The sequence below is a fragment of the Pelobates fuscus genome, chromosome 2 (genome assembly GCF_036172605.1).
Source record: "Pelobates fuscus isolate aPelFus1 chromosome 2, aPelFus1.pri, whole genome shotgun sequence".
NCBI classification, from domain to species: domain Eukaryota; kingdom Metazoa; phylum Chordata; class Amphibia; order Anura; family Pelobatidae; genus Pelobates; species Pelobates fuscus.
The window spans coordinates 142,572,615-142,596,050 of NC_086318.1; the positions used below are offsets into that span (position 1 = coordinate 142,572,615).

At 43.8% G+C, this 23,436-nt stretch overlaps 1 protein-coding gene across 6 annotated transcripts in view; it reads left to right on the forward strand.

The window, feature by feature from the left end:
• FGF12 (fibroblast growth factor 12) overlaps positions 1 to 23,436 on the forward strand; it is a 527,041-nt gene that overhangs the window by 381,903 nt on the left and 121,702 nt on the right. For all 6 annotated transcript variants that reach the window (XM_063442786.1, XM_063442787.1, XM_063442785.1 and 3 more), the window contains one exon: positions 5,599 to 5,702. In XM_063442786.1, coding sequence (XP_063298856.1) covers positions 5,599 to 5,702 — 104 coding nt within the window. The remainder of the gene's footprint in view (positions 1 to 5,598; positions 5,703 to 23,436) is intronic.

Consider the following 23,436-nt stretch of genomic DNA (forward strand, 5'->3'; position numbering starts at 1 on the left):
TTATCCTGTTACAACCAGCGTTTCATTATGAGCTAGGTTAGTAATTAAACAAGCCAGCATTCGAAGATGACGGACTGCAAATTAATGTCATTTACTGCTCTTTCGACACAGCTGTTAAATAAATGTTGAGGTTCTTTAAATTGATTTTTGTTACTTAGACTCACTTATAACATATGCCAAGAATTTAATTATTGTTATATTTTTTTCTTTGTATTAATTGTCTTTGCATTTACTGTACTTGATCTGTATTATAGTAGATGTTTTTGGATTAGATAACATATATTGCAACATATTTCAGTCAGTTCCAATTCCATCATTTAATTGTGGATACATGGCACTCCTTCATGCTGTCATCGAAGTACATGTAAAGTGCAATCCTGTTGGATGCATAATTCATATGCAGCAGAAGGGAAATCAGTCAATTAAGAAGGGATCCCAAGTGACCTACCTTGACTAACTTATTTTCCTGCATACTACGAAGCAGCACGTTTAAATGCTGCCCATCAATATGAAGTTGTGTCCAGTACAACTGGAGGGATCTGGCTACCCTAGGCCTGAGTTGGCAAGTTTAGGTAGTTGACAGTTTTTCAAAGAAGGGTATGGCCAGGGACAGGACTGTACTGAGGTAGTTTCAGTGACTTACTAATAACAATATATGAAACTAAAATATAATTTCGAAAAAGAACAATATATTGTATTATAGTTTAAAGATGCAACTCTCTTAGACACCAACAACATATAACTCCTAGAAAAGAGGGACATTGAGTCAAATGGATTTGGGCCCAAAATAAGGTCTGCTCTTCCTAAATAGGGATACTTGGGAGATTTGATAGAGGGTGTACCCCCTTTAATGCCATATTCGTTGTGCCTACATGTACAACTTTCAGAAATAGATAAATAAATAGGCTGCCTATTTTCTTTTTATTGCTGGAGGGTTTAGTTGAACTTGTCTTCTAATTCTTCACTTGATAGTATTTTGAAATAATTTGGCTAATGGAGAGCACACAATCTGATATTTTTTTTTAAAGACACTAAGTATAGTTTGTGGATACTTAGGGGTAACACTACGTTACTGGGAAGGGAACAAAGGATTTTCAACTATTAGGAGTCATCTCTCCTTTGAAGTAATTATCAGCTACTATCCGTCTGTTAATTCCAAATACAAGCATTAGAAAGCATTAAGCTTTTAGATTATTGTTAGTATTAAATCAATATATTAAGAGTCAACCTCTGAGTAAAGAGTGGGTAGGGAGGGATCATGACACTGCTTCAGTCCACAAAACAGAACTGTTCAGGAAGCCTGGCAACATCCTTTTAAAATGATACCTGTAGGGCAGAACCAGAGAGTTTCTAGTTATGTTAATTTATTTTTAAAATAGTTTATATTTAGATTTCTCTTGTTTTCAAGTATGTCCTATATTAGTGTGCATAGAGCCAGCACTGTCATTTGTAGGAAAATGGATATATCTGAATTTTATGTTGTGTACATTTGTTTATCCCATGGTTAAATATTTGTAAAAATGTTTGTGTTATAGCCAGGAGGGGGAGCATTTATGAAAGCATTTGCAAGGTACCAAAAGAGTAGTAAGAAGACAAAAAGAAGGCTAATCTAGCATTGTTTTAAATAAAGGTGTTTCTTGAATGGGTGTCCACAGACAAAAATAGTAAGGTTTTTCTCAAGCCTTTTTTTTAAAATTCTTTATTGTTGAACTGCAGAGTTAAATACACTTTTTAGTGTTGATATACACTGAATAAAATTATAAGCGCAACACTTTTTTTTGTTTTTGCCCCCATTTTTCAAGAGCTGAACTCAAAGATCTAAGACTTTTTCAGACTTGTGAACAATATTTGAGAGAAATAGGCCTTTTGTGTACAGAGAAAAAGTCTTAGATTTTTGAGTTCAGCTCATGAAAAATGTGGGACAACTAAAGTGTTGGGTTTATAATTGTATTCAGTGTATAACATGAGAAAATAACAAGGCATCATTAGGGGTAGACATGATATGCTGCACTTTTCTTTTGGAAACAAGAGAACAAGAAATAAGAGCATATCACAGGAATAGATTCAAGCAGCACACACACTCTACATGTTAAGTAAGTCATGAAGAAAACTGTTTCTACATGTCAATTGTGCAAGTGGTAGTGTTAAGGTAAAATAGTATCTAGGTATGTAACGTTAGTAGAGATATTCAGAATATGTTTATGGAACTCTGAACTAGAACACATGTTTATCTAGCAGACGTATGCGCATCATGTCCTATAGTTGTTCTACGATCAAAGGTCTTCAAAAGTAGACAATGTATCTAGACATGTGAGTGATAAGGAGAGCAAATATCAATATCTATATGTTCAGCAATTTGTAATACCACTGGGGAAACATGCATCATCAGGAAAACATATAAAAACAAAGAAAAAACAATAATTGCTAAATGCAAAATTAAAAACAATTAAGGAGGGGTTGCGTCAGTGTTAGTCAGCCTATGTCACTAATGGGCCATATGATGGAGGGTGGTTCGGTACCAAGCAGTGCTTCTTTTCATCCTGCCTTTGGCAAACAATATAGTGGTACACAGGCTTGCGTGAGAGGAACAGAGTAAGTTCTTATTTCCAGGCCCGCTCACTAGCTCCAACCCGGGCAGCACTGTGAACAGGTACCCGGTGTATGTTGATCATCTTTTTGAAGCCACAGGCCTTGGAGAGTGCCAGTGCCCTAGCACCATTGATACTCCACTTTCAAGTGGTGGGGACTTAAGCCCTCAGGTTCACTGATATTCGGGCATCCCCCTGAGGGTATGGCCTGCTTCTGGGGGGCAACCCTGAACCCCTAGTCCAGAAGAAGTACAGGCAGCAGGCACAGCAGCATGAGAATTCCGAGTAGCTGGAGGGGAAGGTATGGCAGATCAGTCGCTTATGCGGAGCCAGAAGGCTTGGAAGAGCTAGTCAAATTTTCAAGATAGACCCTCCATGCCCGTCGGATAACGTTGGGACTCTTGCGCGGTGGACTTTTTAGGCACACTATGTGTCCTTCCTTTGGATGTGAGGTGGCTGTTGCGAGATAACAGTCGACCCCAGCTGGGACCGGGAAAATCCCTGCCAGTCCAAAGGGGCGATGATGGGGTTGTATGCGGGCCATCTCAAGATACAGTTTCAGAACCGGGAGATTGGCCGCTTCTCACAGACACTGGACCTCCACACTCGTTAGACTGGACTACGTATGTAGCCGATGTGGCCTCTCTATCCAGGCATAACAAGTAGCCAGTTGCTAAACATGCATTTCACAAGGTTTTGGGACACAAACTGCACAGGTTAATCTGTGGATACACTTTAAATGAAAAACTTTTTTTTATTTATTCATTTATTTTGAATCCCATTACTGGATTGGTGAATTTGGGGTCCATATACCCATTAAAAAGAAAGTGCTCTAACCAATTTTGCAATTTCAACAAGAGCACTGGCACGACATTGACATGGGCAAGTCTACGTTGATCTCCTTGAAATGATTAAAAATTGATTATCAATAGGCTACCAAGACTGCTGGTTGTGCTTTTGTGCTTGTTGTGTATATTAAAGAGAAAAAAAAAAGTGTTTACCGTATATACTCGAGTATAAGCCGAGTTTTTCAGCCCATTTTTTGGGCTGAAAAACCCCAACTCGGCTTATACTCGAGTCAGAGTCTGTATTATGGCAATTTGCATTGCCATAATACAGACCGGGGGAGAGGGGGGCTGGCAGAGCTGTACTTACCTGTTCTGCAGCTCCTGTCAGCTCTCTCCTCCTCCGCGCCGTCCGTTCAGCACCTCGGTCAGCTCCCAGTGTAAGTCTCGCGAGAGCCGCGGCTCTCGCGAGACTTACAGTGTGAGCTGATAGAAGGAGCTGCACGGACGGCGCAGAGGAGGAGAGAGCTGACAGGAGCTGCAGAACAGGTAAGTACAGCTCTGCCAGCCCCCCTCTCCCCCCCACTGAACTGCCACTGGACCACCAGGGAAGGAGAGCCCCCCTCCCTGCCATATATCAAGCAGGGAGGGGGGACGAAAAAAAAATAAAATAAGAAATAATAATAAAAAAAATAAATAATAATAATAAAAAAAATAATAAAAAAAAGGGGGTATAAGGACCACTGTGGGAGGGGGGGGGGGTATAAGGACCACTATGGGAGGGAGGGGGTGGGATAAGGACCACTATGGGAGGGAGGGGGGTATAAGGACCGCTATGGGAGGGAGGGGGGGATAAGGACCACTATTGGAGGGAGGGGGTGGGATAAGGACCACTATGGGAGGAAGGGAGGGGGGGGATAAGGACCACTATGGGAGGGAGGGGGATAAGGACCACTATGGGAGGGAGGGGGGTATAAGGACCGCTATGGGAGGGAGGGGGGGGATAAGGACCGCTATGGGAGGGAGGGGGGGGATAAGGACCACTATGGGAGGGAGGGGGGGATAAGGACCACTATGGGAGGGAGGGGGGGATAAGGACCACTATGGGAGGGAGGGGGGGGATAAGGACCACTATGGGAGGGAAGGGGGGGATAAGGACCACTATGGGAGGGAGGGGGGGGATAAGGACCACTATGGGAGGGAGGGGGGGATAAGGACCACTATACCACTATGGAAGGGAGGGGGGGATAAGGACCACTATCGGAGGCAGGGGGGTGGGATAAGGACCACTATGGGAGGGAGGGGGGGATAAGGACCACTATGGGAGGAAGGGAGGGGGGGGATAAGGACCACTATTGGAGGGAGGGGGATAAGGACCACTATGGGAGGGAGGGGGGGGATAAGGACCACTAGGGGAGGGAGGGGGGGATAAGGACCACTAGGGGAGGGGAGGGGGAAGTAAGGACCACTAGGGGAGGGGAGGGGGAAGTAAGGACCACTAGGGGAGGGGTGAGTCAGGACCACTGGGGGAGGGGGGTGAAGGAACACGGGGGTGGGGAGGTAAGGACCACTGAGGGAGGAGGAGGGGAGGTCAGGACATATGGGGGGGGCAAATATCCTTGCACCGGCCCTGCACACACTGCATTCATACACTGCATTCATACACACACTGCACTCATACACACACACACTGCACTCACACACACACACATTCATACACACACACACTGCATTCATACACACACACTGCACTCATACACACGCTGCACTCATACACACACGCTGCACTCATACAGACACTGCACTCATACACACACGCTGCACTCATACACACACGCTGCACTCATACACACACACGCTGCACTCATACGCACACACTGCATTCATTATACACACACTGTAAATAAATATTCAATTAATATATTTTTTTTAGGATCTAATTTTATTTAGAAATTTACCAGTAGCTGCTGCATTTCCCACCCTAGTCTTATACTCGAGTCAATAAGTTTTCCCAGTTTTTTGGGGAAAAATTAGGGGCCTCGGCTTATATTCGGGTCGGCTTATACTCGAGTATATACGGTATTTGTTTTACGGTTAAATAAGGAAGAGAACACAAATTTGTGGTTTTAATTAACTTTGAGTTCTGTCTGGAAAGTGTCAAATTCCTTGTGAACAACACTTACTCTATTGAAATAACCTGCTTTCTTCCCTCTCTTTTATCTCAGCTCTTTTCAATCTAATTCCTGTGGGTCTACGTGTGGTTGCAATACAAGGTGTTAAGGCAGGACTCTATGCGGCAATGAATGGTGAAGGTTTTCTCTACAGCTCAGTAAGTTTGGGTTCATACTTTCTATATTTTTCAAAACGTTCGATAGTAAATCTATTGTGAAAAACTTTTTTTGTTGGAATGTGTGTATGGTTTGTTCTAGTCTTGAGCAGTTAGTTTCCATCATATGAAAAGTGTTAACATTTTGGAATTATTGGTTCCAAGGATTCTTTTTGTCTGTCTATGTTTGTGTGGGTTTTTTCCACTTCAGTGATACTGACTACTTTCCACCAGGGGGCTTACAATGTTCCAGAAACACCTTGGGCATGAGCCTATGGGAAAACCTGATGAACCCTACACAAACAGAGAGGTGGGAGTATGTAATGACAGTTCCCCACCTTTTCTGTTATGCCTCTTCCTCTCTACCCATATGTCACTGATGCTCAACTAAAGCATAGCCAGGTGTTCAATGCAGTTCTGCTGATAAAGAAGAGGGTAGAGCCAGCATAGATTTGGGCCAGTGATGCAATTTGCTGGAGACACAAATCTGCAAAGGAGCCCATCCAGGACAGAAATGTCTTAGCATCGTCTTAGCATCATCTAACACAGCTCCAGGCATCTTTAAATAAGCTGCACTTAATTACAACTTTTTTTTCTGATGTCCTCAGAAGTAGACAACAGATAAAAAAAAGAGCTTAAATCAATTGTAAACGTATACAGCATATTTAGGAAATAGTGTATAAAAATAAATTTTCATTATATCATGGATGAAAGTTAAAGGGACTCTATAGTCACCATATAAAAGCAAGAAAGACAGGTCCCCCAGCCTTCCTTCTTGCTTTTATATGAACTTTCATTCATTAAAAAAAAAAAATCGGTGTTTTTATATTAAAAACTTACCTCCGTTCCAGCGCCGAGCTCCCCGCTAGGCCGCGCCCCCTTTTTCGTCAAAATGACGAAATCGCGGGGCCCAATGGGACGGCTTCGCGCTGGACCAATCGCGTTCTTCATAGAGCGGCATTGAATGCCGCCCTATGAAGAACCTGAGCGCTTTACCGCGCATGTGCGCGGAATGCGCGTTCGCGAGCTGAGCTGTCTGACTGACAGCTCAGCTCGCTTTCTAAAATTATCAATAATAATTTAGGGCCCCCACCCGCCCTGTGCGGCGGGTGGGGGCCCTACAATTATCAATGAGGGGGGGGACCTACTGTCCCCCCCCCGGCCCCCACCCCTGTGCGGCGGGTGGGGGCCCTAAAATTATCAATGAGGGGGGGGGACCTACTGTCCCCCCCCCGGCCCCCACCCCTGTGCGGCGGGTGGGGGCCCTAAAATTATCAATGAGGGGGGGACCTACTGTCCCCCCCGGCCCCCACCCCTGAGCGGCGGGTGGGGGCCCTACAATTATCAATGAGGGGGGGGACCTACTGCCCCCCCCCCGGCCCCCACCCCTGAGCGGCGGGTGGGGGCCCTAAAATGATCAGTAAGGGGGGGGGACCTACTGTCCCCCCCCCGGCCCCCACCCCTGTGCGGCGGGTGGGGGCCCTAAAATGATCAATAAGGGGGGGGACCTACTGTCCCCCCCCCCGGCCCCCACCCCTGAGCGGCGGGTGGGGGCCCTAAAATGATCAATAAGGGGGGGGACCTACTGTCCCCCCCCCGGCCCCCACCCCTGTGCGGCGGGTGGGGGCCCTAAAATTATCAATAAGGGGGGGGGACCTACTGTCCCCCCCCCCCGGCCCCCACCCCTGAGCGGCGGGTGGGGGCCCTAAAATTATCAATAAGGGGGGGGACCTACTGTCCCCCCCCCGGCCCCCACCCCTGAGCGGCGGGTGGGGGCCCTAAAATTATCAATAAGGGGGGGGGAACCTATTGTCCCCCCCCGGCCCCCACCCCTGAGCGGTGGGTGGAGGCCCTAAATACAAAGGGGGGGGGACCCTAGTTAACCATCCCCCCCCCCAAAAAAAATATCTCCCTACCTACCCCCCTCACCCTAAAAATAATGAGGGGGGACCATTAACTAAAAACCTGTAAAAAAAATGAGATAAAATCAACTTACCATTCGATGTTTTCTTTCTTCTAAAATCTTCTTTCTTCAGCCCCAAAAAAGGCCAAATAAAAATCCATAATAACCGACGCAATTAAAAAAAAAAAAAAAAAAACCGAGCGCAAAAAAAAATAATCCATCTTCACCCATGGAGGGCTCCGCGCAGACTGAGCTCCGCAGGGCGGGGGAAGGCTTATAAAGCCTTGCCCCGCCCTGCAATTAGGCTAAGAACACTCTGATTGGTGGGTTTAAGCCAATCAGAGTGCTCTTTGTCATTTTACAAGCGTGGGAAAATTCTTTGGAATTTTCCCACGCTTGTAAAATGACACAGAGCACTGTGATTGGATGGATTTCAAGCCATCCAATCACAGTGCTCTGTGTCATTTTACAAGCGTGGGAAAGTTCTTTGGAATTTTCCCACGCTTGTAAAATGACAAAGAGCACTGTGATTGGATGGATTTCAAGCCATCCAATCACCGTGCTCTGTGTCATTTTACAAGCGTGGGAAAGTTCTTTGGAATTTTCCCACGCTTGTAAAATGACAAAGAGCACTGTGATTGGATGGATTTCAAGCCATCCAATCACAGTGCTCTTTGTCATTTTACAAGCGTGGGAAAGTTCTTTGGAATTTTCCCACGCTTGTAAAATGACACAGAGCAATGTGATTGGATGGCTTGAAATCCATCCAATCACAGTGCTCTGTGTCATTTTACAAGCGTGGGAAAATTCCAAAGAATTTTCCCACGCTTGTAAAATGACAAAGAGCACTGTGATTGGATGGATTTCAAGCCATCCAATCACAGTGCTCTTTGTCATTTTACAAGCGTGGGAAAGTTCTTTGGAATTTTCCCACGCTTGTAAAATGACAAAGAGCACTGTGATTGGATGGATTTCAAGCCATCCAATCACAGTGCTCTTTGTCATTTTACAAGCGTGGGAAAGTTCTTTGGAATTTTCCCACGCTTGTAAAATGACACAGAGCAATGTGATTGGATGGCTTGAAATCCATCCAATCACAGTGCTCTGTGTCATTTTACAAGCGTGGGAAAATTCCAAAGAACTTTCCCACGCTTGTAAAATGACAGAGCACTGTGATTGGATGGATTTCAAGCCATCCAATCACATTGCTCTGTGTCATTTTACAAGCGTGGGAAAATTCCAAAGAACTTTCCCACGCTTGTAAAATGACAAAGAGCACTCTGATTGGCTTAAACCCACCAATCAGAGTGTTCTTAGCCTAATTGCAGGGCGGGGCAAGGCTTTATAAGCCTTCCCCCGCCCTGCGGAGCTCAGTCTGCGCGGAGCCCTCCATGGGTGAAGATGGATTATTTTTTTTGCGCTCGGGTTTTTTTTTTTTATTGCGTCGGTTATTATGGATTTTTATTTGGCCTTTTTTGGGGCTGAAGAAAGAAGATTTTAGAAGAAAGAAAACATCGAATGGTAAGTTGTTTTTATCTTATTTTTTTTTTCTTTACAGGTTTTTAGTTAAAGGGTCCCCCCTCATTATTTTTAGGGTGAGGGGGTAGGTAGGGAGATAAGTGTTTTTTTTTTTTTTTGGGGGGGGGGGGGGGAGAGAGGGTTAACTAGGGTCCCCACCCCCTTTGTATTTAGGGCCCCCACCCACCGCTCAGGGGTGGGGGCCGGGGGGGGGACAATAGGTCCCCCCCTATTGATAATTTTAGGGCCCCCACCCACCGCTCAGGGGTGGGGGCCGGGGGGGGGGCAGTAGGTCCCCCCCCCTTATTGTGAATTTTAGGGCCCCCACCCGCCGCACAGGGGTGGGGGCCGGGGGGGGACAGTAGGTCCCCCCCCCTATTGTGAATTTTAGGGCCCCCACCCACCGCTCAGGGGTGGGGGCCGGGGGGGGCAGTAGGTCCCCCCCTTATTGTGAATTTTAGGGCCCCCACCCACCGCTCAGGGGTGGGGGCCGGGGGGGGGGCAGTAGGTCCCCCCCCCTTATTGTGAATTTTAGGGCCCCCACCCGCCGCACAGGGGTGGGGGCCGGGGGGGGACAGTAGGTCCCCCCCCTATTGTGAATTTTAGGGCCCCCACCCACCGCTCAGGGGTGGGGGCCGGGGGGGGCAGTAGGTCCCCCCCCTTATTGTGAATTTTAGGGCCCCCACCCACCGCTCAGGGGTGGGGGCCGGGGGGGGGGCAGTAGGCCCCCCCCCCTTATTGTGAATTTTAGGGCCCCCACCCGCCGCACAGGGGTGGGGGCCGGGGGGGGGCAGTATGTCCCCCCCTTATTTTTTATTTTAAGGCCCCCACCCACCGCACAGGGGTGGGGGCCGGGGGGGGACAATAGGTCCCCCCTTATTGATAATTTTAGTGCCCCCACCCGCCGCACAGGGGTGGGGGCCGGGGGGGCAGTATGTGCCACCCTTATTTTTAGGGCCCCCACTCACCGCTCAGGGGTGGGGGCCGGGGGGAGGAGAGTAGGTCCGTCCCCCCCCTCCCTTCAACCACTATTGTGGCCAGACAGCATCCCTGTGGGTTCGGGCTTCAGCTGTCAGCTGAAGCCACGCCCACAGCAGTGCTGACAGGCTGTCAGCACACAAAGCGCGTTCACAGTGCTTTGTGTGCTGATAGCCCGTCTGATGCATTCACCCAGAATGCATCGGACGAGAGGCCTTTTTAGGGCCTCTGAACTCGGAAGTCCCTCTGGTGGCCGTCTGATTGACTGCAACAAGAGGTGTTCCAAGCTTCCAATGTAAACACTGCATTTTCTCAGAAAATACAGTGCTTACAAGAAAAAGGCTCCGGGTAGCTGTAGCACTCACCTAAACAACCTCATTAAGCTGAAGTTGTTCAGGTGACTATAGTGTCCCTTTAAGTCATGTCTATATAATGTTACATTTTAAGAGAAACAATATAAAAGCCCCGGTTTTGGCCTCAGTGACAACTTTTCAGAGATTTGTATTAGTTCCTACTGTCCAGTATTATGAAATATGAATTTCATGGGTGAGGCTTGATTGGAGCATGCCAGTGAAACTGTTGTTTTTATCTTGGTTAGATTTTAGAAAATGCTATTACCTTCAACAGTTAGTTTATTTAAAATTAAACATAATCAGTAACACATGGAATATAGACAATGTAGGTGAAAGAAAATAATGCAAATTGTGTTAAGCTTTGCATTCCATGATCAAGCTAATTTAACACTTCGGTTAGATCAATTAATTTACTTTCTCAGCCGTTAAAAAGGTGTTTTAGCACATATATAAAAATACCACAGTTATATTTCACCCTTTTACTTATGTTGCACAAATAATCATTTTATTCCTGTAGGCTGATTATTGCAAAGCTGCAGACATACAGTATATACTCGAGTATAAGTAGAGTTTTTCAGCACATTTTTTGTGCTGAAAACCCCCCACTCGACTTATACTCGAGTCACTGTCCGTATTATGGCAACTTACATTACCATAATACAGACCAGGACTGCCGGGCTCATTACAAGCCTGGCGGTCCTGTTGGGGGCTGGCAGGAAGCGTTTACTTACCTTTCCTGCAGCACCATTCAGCTCCCTTCTCCTCCGTGCCGGTCAGCTCCCCTGTAAGTCTCGCGAGAGCCGCGGCAACACTCTGCACGGCATTCAGACCGCGAGACTTACAGTGGGGAGCTGACCGGCACGGAGGAGAAGGGAGCTGACAGGAGCTGCAGGAAAGGTAAGTAAACGCTTCCTGCCAGCCCCCCTCCTGCACAGTACACACCACTGGACCACCAGGGAATGAGAGCCCCCCTCCCTGGCCATGTATCAAGCAGGGAGGGGGGATGAAAATAAATAAATACAAATTTAAATAATATTAAAATAAAATAAAAATATTAATAATATATATAAAAAAAATTAATATTAAAATAATAATAATTTAAAAAAAAATTATAAAAAAGCCTACCCCCCACCAAGGCTCTGCATCACATACACACAAACACACACTGCATCACATACACACTCACACACTCACACACTGCATTCATACACACTCACACACACACACACACACAGCATTCTATACACTCACACACACTGCATTCATTATATACACACACTGTAAATAAATATTCAATTAATATAATTTTGGGGGGATCTAATTTTATTTAGAAATTTACCAGTAGCTGCTACATTTCCCACCCTAGTCTTATACTCGAGTCAATAAGTTTTCCCAGTTTTTTGGAGTAAAATAGGGGTCTCGACTTATATTCGGGTCGACTTATACTCGAGTATATACGGTAAGTCCTGCCTAGCAATCCAGTACATTCAATAAACTATATTTTTCTGTAATTTTTTTTATTTGCCTGTTATCATAATATATATGTTATATTACATTCTCAATATCACAATATTCAATTATTTTTTCATTCTTTGGTAAAGGGCAAATATATTTGTGATTAAACTTTCCAAATGAGGCCACTTGAGAATGGCTTCTTTGTTGCTTATCATCAGTTTGTTAAACTAGCCTTGTTATGGTTTTTATCTTTCATTTTCACCTTCCTTATGTCCCCTATATCTTAAAGCTCATACTTCTTTCCCTTGCCTTGATTTATATTTCTTATATTTACTTTAGATCTGCTTGCGTTGTATCTGTATGTTACCATATTGTTTTTCTCTGTTCATGATTTCTGCAGTTTTTGACATTTTCTGCTGTCCTTCTGTGGATTTTTTTTAACTGGTGGATTGTGAGTAAATGATCTTTCGCAAGTGAAATGGATTGTTGCTTATGCTCCGCCCACTGCCAAAGATCGACAAAGGTCATACTCCCCATAAGAAAAAGTTGTCCCTGTTGTATGTTATGTATAACTAAAAAACTAAGGTGAATTAAAAAATAAATAAAATGAGAGTAAATAGAGGGAGTAGGGACAATTTAGAACAGCTTGCTGAATGCTAAAGGGACACTATAGTCACCAAAACAACTTTAGTTTAATGAAGCAGTTTTAGTGTATAGAGCAGTGATTTGACACCATAATTTTTTTTGTGGACTACATTTCCCCTGATGCTCAGCTAGCTTTTAGAGTCTAAAAGCTAGCTGAGCATCATGGGAAATGTAGTCCAGAAACAATTTATCGTGTCAAGGTTAGCCATCACTGATATAGAGCATGCATTTGACGTTTCACTGTTCAAATTTCTGCCATCTAGGAGGTAAATCACTTTGTTTATGCAGCCCTTGGCACACATCCCTGCATGTGACTTACACCGACTTCCTAAACACTGCCTGTAAAAAGTCATCTAATGTTTATACTTCTTTTATTGAAAATTCTGTTTAATTTAGAATTTCTTATCTCCTGCTCTGTTAATAGATTGCTAGAGGAGCCTTGTGTGTGATGAAAGTTCAATTTAGAGAGCAGGACATAAACACTTTTAACGTAAGTTACATCTGATTGAAAATTAAACCGTTTTTTTCATGCTGGCTGTGTCAATCACAGCCAGGAGAGGTGTGGCTAGGGCTGCATAGACAGGAACAAAAGTGATTAACTCCTAATTGGCAGTGAACTGAGCATTGATACTTCAGAGGCATAACCTATAACAAAAACGTATTCATTAAGGTAAAGTTGTTTTGGTGACTATAGTGTCCCTTTAAAGGAAACTTGTATTCCTGACACTATAGTGTTAAAACCACCATCTAGCCCTCCTGGGCCCCTCATGCCTCCATAAATGTAGCAAAATCTTACTGTATTCAAGCTTGAAGTTATAGATCTGCATGATGTTTGCCTCAGAAAAACAAGCTATCTGCTGACATCATCAGAAGTGGTGGCCGAGTAGATCATTGGATACTTTGGTCGGTGCCGTTTCCACAGAGTGCTTAGAAACATAGAAACATAGAATGTGACGGCAGATAAGAACCATTCGGCCCATCTAGTCTGCCCAGTTTTCTAAATACTTTCATTAGTCCCTGGCATTATCTTATAGTTAGGATAGCCTTATGCCTATCCCACGCATGCTTAAACTCCTTTACTGTGTTAACCTCTACCACCTCAGCTGGAAGGCTATTCCATGCATCCACTACCCTCTCAGTAAAGTAATACTTCCTGATATTATTTTTAAACCTTTGCCCCTCTAATTTAAGACTGTCCTCTTGTTGTGGTAGTTTTTCTTCTTTTAAATATAGTCTCCTCCTTTACTGTGTTGATTCCCTTTATGTATTTAAATGTTTCTATCATATCCCCCCTGTCTCGTCTTTCCTCCAAGCTATACATGTTAAGATCCTTCAACCTTTCCTGGTAAGTTTTATCTTGAAATCCATGAACAAGTTTAGTAGCCCTTCTCTGAACTCTCTCTAAAGTATCAATATACTTCTGAAGATACGGTCTCCAGTACTGCGTACAATACTCCAAGTGAGGTCTCACCACTGTTCTGTACAATGGCATGAGCACTTACCTCTCCCTATACAACCAAGCACTCTGCTAGCATTTCCTGCTGCTCTATTACATTGTCTGCTTATCTTTAAGTCATCAGAAATAATCACCCCTAAATCCCTTTCCTCAGATGTTGAGGTTAGGATTCTATCAAATATTCTGTACTCTGCCCTTGGGTTTTTACATTCAAGATGCATTATCTTGCACTTATCCAAATTAAATGTCAGTTGCCACAACTCTGACCATTTTTCTAGTTTACCTAAATCATTTGCTTTATGGCTTATCCCTCCTGGAACATCAACCCTGTTACATATCTTAGTATAATCAGCAAAAAGACATACCTTACCATCAAGACCTTCTGCAATATCACTAATAAAAATATTAAAGAGAATGGGTCCAAGTATAGATCCCTTAGCACGGAATCCATACTGAAGCGGGTCTAGCAGAGAGTTGGACTGTCAATCTCGCATACACAAATCTTTCAAGGATCTTGGATGCAAAAGACAGTAGCGAGATAGGACAGTAGTTGGGCGGGGAGTTAGGGTCAAGGTTGAGCTTCTTTAGAGTTGGGGTTATAGTTGCATGTTTGAAGGGCGATGGAAATATGCCAGATGAAAGAGAGAGATTGAGAATTTTAGTGAGAGTTAGAGAAAGAGAAGAAGACAGAGTATGGATGAGATGCGAGGGAATTGGATCTAGGGAGCAGTTGGTGGGGTGGGAGGACTGGAGCAGAGCAGAAACCTCTTCCGCTGTAGCGGGTGCGAATGAACATAGAATAGCAGAGGGAGTGAGGTTAGGGGAAGTATTGTAAGGGGAAGAAGACAGATGAGAGATCTCTTCCCTGATTGTAGAGATCTTGTCAGTGAAGTGAGTTGCAAAGTCTGAGGCGGTCAAGTTAGTAGGTGGAGGAGGAACAATAGGTTGCAGAGGAAAGAGCCAAGCTGTATGTGCCCAGCATAAATGTATAGTGGAAAAAGTCAGACGCACAGTGAGACTTTCTCCAACAACGTTCAGCAGTTCTGGAGCATTTTTGGAGACAGAGAGTCAGCTTGGTGTGCCGAGGTTGTTGTTGGGGGCACTTGCTGCATTTAAATGTTAGGAGGTGCCATGATGTCTACTTGAGAGGAGAGGGTGGAATTGTAGAAGGAGGTTGCAGAGCTAGGACAGGTGAGGTTTGAGATAGGTAAAAGGAGAGTTTTGAGATTAGTGGAGGAATGCTCTAGGTCAAGACATTGGAGGTTTCTGTGAGATTGATGTTCAGATAGTGGTCTTAGGTATGCCGATGTCAAAAGTCAGCAGATGGTGATCAGATAGAGGAAAAGGAATATTGGAGAGATTAGAGGCGGTACAGAGATTGGTGAAGGCGAGATCAAGAGTGTTTCCTGCTGTATGGGTTGCTAAATTGGATCATTGCGTAAGGCCAAAGGAGGAGGTTACAGAGAGCAGACAATAGGCACCAGTACAGTTGGGGTTGTTGATTGGTATATTGAAATCCCCAAGTATAAGGGAAGGAGTGCAAGATGAGAGGAAGTGGGGAAGCCAGGAAGAAGTGTGTGTGGGCGGGGCGGGGGGGGGGAGGGGTGATACATGATTGCAGTGGATTTAAATAGGTGGACTGTGTGAATTTCAAAAGAAAAAAAGGATAGGGCATGGGGAGTTATGATTGGTTGAACGGTACATTGAGGGGATAAAAGGATGCCTACACCACCTCCTTTACAGTTGAGTGTGGGAGTGGGAGAGAATTGTAGTCTGCCAAATCATAAAGAGGCAGGAGTAGCGCTATTAGAGGAGGACTTGTAAATGTGAGTGAGTTTGAGATGAAAAAGTCGTGTATGGCTGTTGATTTTAAATTACTGCAGATGGGGCGGACATTCCAAAGTGCACACTGAATGTTGGTAAGTGAGGATAAAGGCCAGGGTATTGTGATGAGGTCTGTGGGGTTTCTGGTTTTCTTATTGTGTGTAGAGAAGGTGAAGGGCCCTGGGTTGGGAGAGACATCACCAGCTGGAGGTGTGAATGGGTTTTGTATGCATGGGGTCTAGGATGAGATCGATTGTGGGTAGGAGTGAGAGAGTAGAAAAATAAGTGCAAGGCATGAGATGAGAGAAGGGGGAGTGTAGCAGAGAGGGGCATATGTGGATGGGGGGATGAGTGAAGTGGGTGTAAGGAGAGATTTTTATTGTGAGGAAGAAGGAGGAAATAAAGAGGAGGAGAAGACAGATCATTGCTAAACTGGGAAAAAGTAAATTGGAAATAATTGGAATATCAAGAGCAGGTGAAGGTAGGGTAAATATTACGTTTTTATGGGTTAAGAAAGTGCAGGAGTGTACTAATAAGAGGCAGTGTTTACGCCTGTTATTTTTACTTATCTAAAAATGTGGGTGTGACAGACAATCTATAAATTAAATAATGAGCATGCGGTGGGGTGGATGGGTATCAGACTTTCTAACAGCAATGTTGGGGCTTGATAATTCTGAAATCAGGCTGTTGAATAAAGATATGTGAGGTTCAGATAGGCTTGCAATAAAGCTAAGGGAGGGGTTATGTATCTAGGCACAGAGATGAAGGGATAGTTATTCAAATAAAAACAAAACATAGCAATACAAGAAGGGAGGGGCAGAGGTCAGTCAGAAATCAGAGGGAAATAGAGGAATGCATATAAGTGAAGAAAACAATTACATACAGGGCTAGCAAAACTACACTATAGCATGACAGACAAGATATAAAGGCAAGAAAATATACAATGCACACAGGATCTATAAAATAAAATAAATGTACAGGGTGGTTAAATTAAATATAAATGATGCTGTGCAGGATAGTCTTAGTGTTGTCTTCCAGAGAGCTGACTTTTGAACAGCAGTATTGGGGCTTGATAATTCTGAAATCAGGCTTTGCTTATTGCAGACAATCAGCTGATGGAGCACTGACTTTCTTACAGCGATAATGGGGCTTGATAATTCTCAAATCAGGCTTTACTTATTACAGATAATCAGCTGATGGAGCACTGACTTTCTTACAGCAGTGTTGGGGCTTGATAATTGTGAAACCAGGCTTTGCTTATTGCTTTAAGTGACAGATACTAACATCCTCACTAACAGACACACTAAAACACTCACCATTTTTAAAAAAATTTTTAAAGTTTAATCCACCTGGCACTCCTACCTTTAGGAGTGTTGGAGTGGATTCTTTCCTGGGGTCCAGAGGGGCTGGCTGCAGCTTTGCTGGAAGAGCATGCAGGCACAGGCAGGCGGTCGAGCAGGCAGGCTCACATTGGAGGTGGTGAGGGATCTTCCTGCTCTGTTCCCTCATGCGCCGCTTAGTGATGTTGGAAGCCAGCATCACTACAGGGTGCGCGTGGGATCTGAGCAGTTAGAGCTCAGGGGACAGCGTTGCCTCGCCACCCATCTCCTACATCAGCAGATGCCAGGCTCAAGGGGGTCCCAAGGTGACCAGCTCCCCACAGGACAAGAGGCTGACAAGGCATCTACAGGGGAGTTTGGGGGGGGTGGCATGTTAGGGGGACCCCCTGAAAGTGCCGCCCAAAGCAGATGCCTTGTCAGCCTCGCGCTATATACAGCGTTGCACATACACACGTCTATACGCAAAATAAATGAAGAATAACAAATAAAATTTTACATTGTAAAAAAATTACATAAAAACAACAAATACAAGTGCCATCTTTGGCATGGACTTAGAAACTGGCAACAAACTGTGTAACTGGATGCATAACATGAGTAAATAAATAGTCACAGTGCACTGATCTAAGACCTGATTCATTTACCAAGATCATGACAGACTTTCTCGGGGCACTGCCCTGACCAACTTCACTTTTATAAATTCCAAGTATAGCTAATACCAGTCTTTTTCTGACATGTATTCACCCCCCAATTTTTTTTTATTTTTTATTGCTTATATATTTAAGTAAAAAAAACAACTGCAGCCTATTGAGAAGGGAATTTTGAATTTAGCCCAGGTAGCCAAGCTTAACCCCTTAAGGACCAAACTTCTGGAATAAAAGGGAATCATGACATGTCATGTGTCCTTAAGGGGCTAAAAAAAAATAGCGTCATTAGAGATTCAATGTAGTTCAGCTTTTTTTTTTGTCCAGATTCATAATGCCATTGTCAAGTTTTGCTGTTCTTTTCAAATATTCCCTTTGTGATGTCATCAGCAAATAGAGAAAAATGAATGGACATGATTAAAAAAACAAAACAATTATATATTTGGTGTTACTTATATTACTTTATTTAAATTGCTTTGTTAAAATGGATACTGTTTTTTTTTTTGTCTATGGGAGAGAATGAGGAATGCTGGTATGGTTTGTGCTCTCTGAACAGATACTTTGAATATAGACTGGTTCCCTGTACTGCAGTCTTGCATCACGTTATCGAGATGTTTATTGTGCTTGCATACCCTGAATACAGTTAAGCTTTGCATTGATTGGTTCGCTTCATTTGCACTCAGGGCATGCTGTGTTGCTGCAATAAGACTGCCAAAGTTAGATTACTGCAGGTTTACGTTATTAATGTATTGTCTGTGTTAGCTTCACTGGTAACACCACTTTGTATGCATTAAGGCGAGCTGTCAGTGCTTCCCTGTCTTTAGTTTTATACAACACGTGCAGAACTTGGATTTCATGATTTTGCTAAAGTATGGGAAATTGCTGCTTGTTTATTTCAAATCTGTCCCCATTAAAGTAAAGAGTAGCTAACAGCTTTATTTTGATGATGGAAAAATTGAGTGTGGTTGCGTAGTAAGTACCGTATATACTCGAGTATAAGCCGAGGCCCCTAATTTTACCCCAGAAAACTTATTGACTCGAGTATAAGACTAGGGTGGGAAATGCAGCAGCTACTGGTAAATTTCTAAATAAAATTAGATCCTAAAAAAATTATATTAATTGAATATTTATTTACAGTGTGTGTGTATATAATGAGTGCAGTGTGTGTGTTTGAGTGCAGCGTGTGTGTGTGATGCAGTGTGTGTTTGTGTATGTGTTGCAGAGCCTTGGTGGGGGGTGGGCATTTTTATTATTATTTTTTTTAATTATTATTTAAAAAAAAATTCATATTATTATTTTTTGTTATATTATTATTTTTTTTTTTTTCGTCCCCCCTCCCTGCTTGATACATGGCAGAAAGGGGGGCTCTCACTCCCTGGTGGTCCAGTGGATGGGCTGTGTAGGAGGGGGGCTGGCAGAGAGCATTTACTTACCTCTCTTGCAGCTCCTGTCAGCTCCCTTCTCCTCCGCGCCGGTCCGGTCAGCTCCCTCTGCAAGTCCCAGTGTAAGTCTTGCGAGAGCCGCACTATGACCCCGCGGCTCTCGCGAGACTTACACTGGGAGCTGACAGAGGTGCTGACCGGACCGGCGCGGAGGAGAAGGGAACTGACAGGAGCTGCAGGAGAGGTAAGCGCTCACTGCCAGCCCCCAGTCTGTATTATGGCAATGTAAATTGCCATAATACAGACATTGACTCGAGTACAAGCCGAGTTGGGGTTTTTCAGCACAAAAAAATGTGCTGAAAAACTCGGCTTATACTCGAGTATATACGGTATATATTTTCCAACTGTCTCTAATTTTCCTGGACAGTCCCATTGTTTAACCCTCCCATAGCCTCAGTTAAATTTGTCTAACCTTGTGTTATCCTGAATTTACAAAAAGGTGGCATTTGGTGTATAATTTGTGACAACTTTTTTTTAATTAGAACATTTTGTGATAAGGGAAACAGAGATAAACAAAAGCAACATATATAAAAAATATACATTCTGACACTACATACAGTCACAGGAATTTGTATAATGGTTTGTGGTTTTATTACATGTCTGTATTTTTAATTAATATATGCACAGGAGAAAGTTTGTTTCTGCAGGTAAAATGGTTTTGGGTAGGGTAGTTAGTTGAGTGAAGACGTGGGCTATGTGCTGCATCTCCTTTACCTAGCACCTTGACAAATTGGGTACTCACCATAGCTGATTTTTCACTCCCCTATTGGGGTAGTCAGGTGTTTTTTTTTTGGGGGGGTGGGGGGGGGGGTTTGTACCATTATCTTTGCCTGACACCAAACCTTCGATCCAACCATCAGCAACTTCCACAACTGTAAAGTCAGCTTATACACACATTAAGAAATGGTTTTATATATGCCCGAAGTGTCTCATTTCTACGTGCGCAGAGAGGTCCTTTTTTTTTTGACTGCAATGTACACAAGGTAATGGATCTCTGTTTGCCAGCATGTGTGTATATATAAATATATATATATATATATATATATATATATATATATATATATATATATATATATATATATATATATATATATATATATGAATGAATTTATCCATTTTGGAGGTGAGGAGGGTTGCAGATGGGCACTAAGAAATTTAGGAGAGAGTCAGGCTTTAAAAAGAAATATAGAAGTGAGGTCACTAACGGAATACACACTAACAGACAAAGAGCAAACACTAACAATGAAGGTAGAAGGATGGAGGATGTGCATAACAAGTTTCAAAATGAAATTCAAATGAAGGAACACACATATAAAGCACAACAAAAAATCAAACCTGATACTATCCACCACAAAGAAAGTTTAGATAGGAGAGAGAATTCACACACAAACATAAGTGAGGGAATCTTCAATGGTAGTGAGACCAAAAACACATGGACTAACACAAGGATATAAATCACCCAAAAATACCAGAAATAAAGAAAGCAACAACCCATGGGAAAGAGAAGATAGGAGAACTCATACTAGATACGACAATAGAAACAGTCCCCCTGAAGATTCTCTTAAACAAAATAGATATCATGTTTTGTTTTTCTCAGAACAATTGGATGAGACATCTTTTTTAGAGATCCCGTCCAACCGGGAAAGACAAACAGACCATACAAGCCCACAGAGGGGCCGCAAAAGAAATTTAGAGGAAGACGATCTGGACGAAGAAAACAAAAAAGGAAGAACCAAAGATTTTAGAGAATGATAATATTGAAAAAGATAATAAAGGGATATTTAATTTATCTGGTAAATCCCTTACAAATAATCAATTGAAAGTATTAAATAAAGGACTTAAATATGCTCCCACAAAAACTTTTAACCAGTTTTTAGCATATATAGATATCAATAAGTTCGTCCGGAACGCCACCCTAAAATGATTTTATATGAGTAAAAGTAATAATACCAACGATACAAAGATTAATGGTGCAACAGATAATATGTATGTAAAAAGTTTAAAAAAAAATAAAACTAAATTTTATCCATCGAATTTTAAATCAAGTGCGCTAGATATATTTGAAAAGAAGGTATCCCATGATATTAGAAATATTAATATAAAAAACAAGAGAGATGAAAACAATCTAACAAAGAAAGAAAGAGACAGTTTAAAAGAATTACAAAAGGATGAGACCATTGTAATTAAACCAGCTGATAAGGGAGGAGGACTGGTATTTTATCAGCAGAAATGTATGAAAAAGAAGCTTATAGGCAGTTAAATGATATTACAACATATACTAAACTGTCTAGAGACCCTACATCTGATATTAAAATTAAAAGGTTTTCTAAATAATGAAAAAAATAAAAAGATTTTAAATACAAAAGAATGTAACTAATTACCGTATATACTCGAGTATAAGCCGACCCGAATATAAGCCGAGGCCCCTAATTTTTCCCCAAAAAACTGGGAAAACTTATTGACTCGAGTATAAGACTAGGGTGGGAAATGCAGCAGCTACTGGTAAATTTCTAAATAAAATTAGATCCTAAAAAAAATATATTAATTGAATATTTATTTACAGTGTGTGTATAATGAATGCAGTGTGTGCGTATGAGTGCAGCGTGTGTGTGTATGAGTGCAGCGTGTGTGTGTATGAGTGCAGCGTGTGTGTATGAGTGCAGCGTGTGTGTATGAGTGCAGTGTCTGTATGAGTGCAGTGTCTGTATGAGTGCAGCGTGTGTGTATGAGTGCAGCGTGTGTATGAGTGCAGTGTGTGTGTGTATGAATGCAGTGTGTGTGTGTATGAATGTGTGTGTGTGTGAGTGCAGTGCGTGTGTATGAGTGCAGTGTGTGTATGAATGCAGTGTATGAATGCAGTGTGTGCAGGGCCGGTGCAAGGATATTTGCCCCCCCCATATGTCCTGACCTCCCCTCCTCCTCCCTCAGTGGTCCTTACCTCCCCACCCCCGTGTTCCTTCACCCCCCTCCCCCAGTGGTCCTGACTCACCCCTCCCCTAGTGGTCCTTACTTCCCCCTCCCCTCCCCTAGTGGTCCTTACTTCCCCCTCCCCTCCCCTAGTGGTCCTTATCCCCCCCTCCCTCCCCTAGTGGTCCTTATCCCCCCCCTCCCTCCCATAGTGGTCCTTATCCCCCTCCCTCCCATAGTGGTCCTTATCCCCCCCCTCCCTTCCTCCCATAGTGGTCCTTATCCCCCCCTCCCTCCCATAGTGTTCCTTTTCTCCCCCCCTCCCTCCCATAGTGGTCCTTATCCCACCCCCCTGCCTCCGATAGTGGTCCTTATCCCCCCTCCCTTCCATAGTGGTATAGTGGTCCTTATCCCCCCCCCTCCCTCCCATAGTGGTCCTTATCCCCCCCCTCCCTCCCATAGTGGTCCTTATCCCCCCCCTCCCTCCCATAGCGGTCCTTATCCCCCCCCTCCCTCCCATAGCGGTCCTTATACCCCCCTCCCTCCCATAGTGGTCCTTATCCCACCCCCTCCCTCCAATAGTGGTCCTTATCCCCCCCTCCCTCCCATAGCGGTCCTTATACCCCCCCTCCCTCCCATAGTGGTCCTTATCCCACCCCCTCCCTCCCATAGTGGTCCTTATCCCACCCCCTCCCTCCCATAGTGGTCCTTATACCCCCCCCCTCCCACAGTGGTCCTTATACCCCCTTTTTTTTTATTTTTTTTATTATTATTATTATTTTTTTTTATTATTATTTCTTATTTTATTTTTTTTTCGTCCCCCCTCCCTGCTTGATATATGGCAGGGAGGGGGGCTCTCCTTCCCTGGTGGTCCAGTGGCAGTTCAGTGGGGGGGAGAGGGGGGCTGGCAGAGCTGTACTTACCTGTTCTGCAGCTCCTGTCAGCTCTCTCCTCCTCTGCGCCGTCCGTGCAGCTCCTTCTATCAGCTCACACTGTAAGTCTCGCGAGAGCCGCGGCTCTCGCGAGACTTACACTGGGAGCTGACCTAGGTGCTGAACGGACGGCGCGGAGGAGGAGAGAGCTGACAGGAGCTGCAGAACAGGTAAGTACAGCTCTGCCAGCCCCCCTCTCCCCCGGTCTGTATTATGGCAATGCAAATTGCCATAATACAGACTCTGACTCGAGTATAAGCCGAGTTGGGGTTTTTCAGCCCAAAAAATGGGCTGAAAAACTCGGCTTATACTCGAGTATATACGGTAAATAAAAAGTTTCATA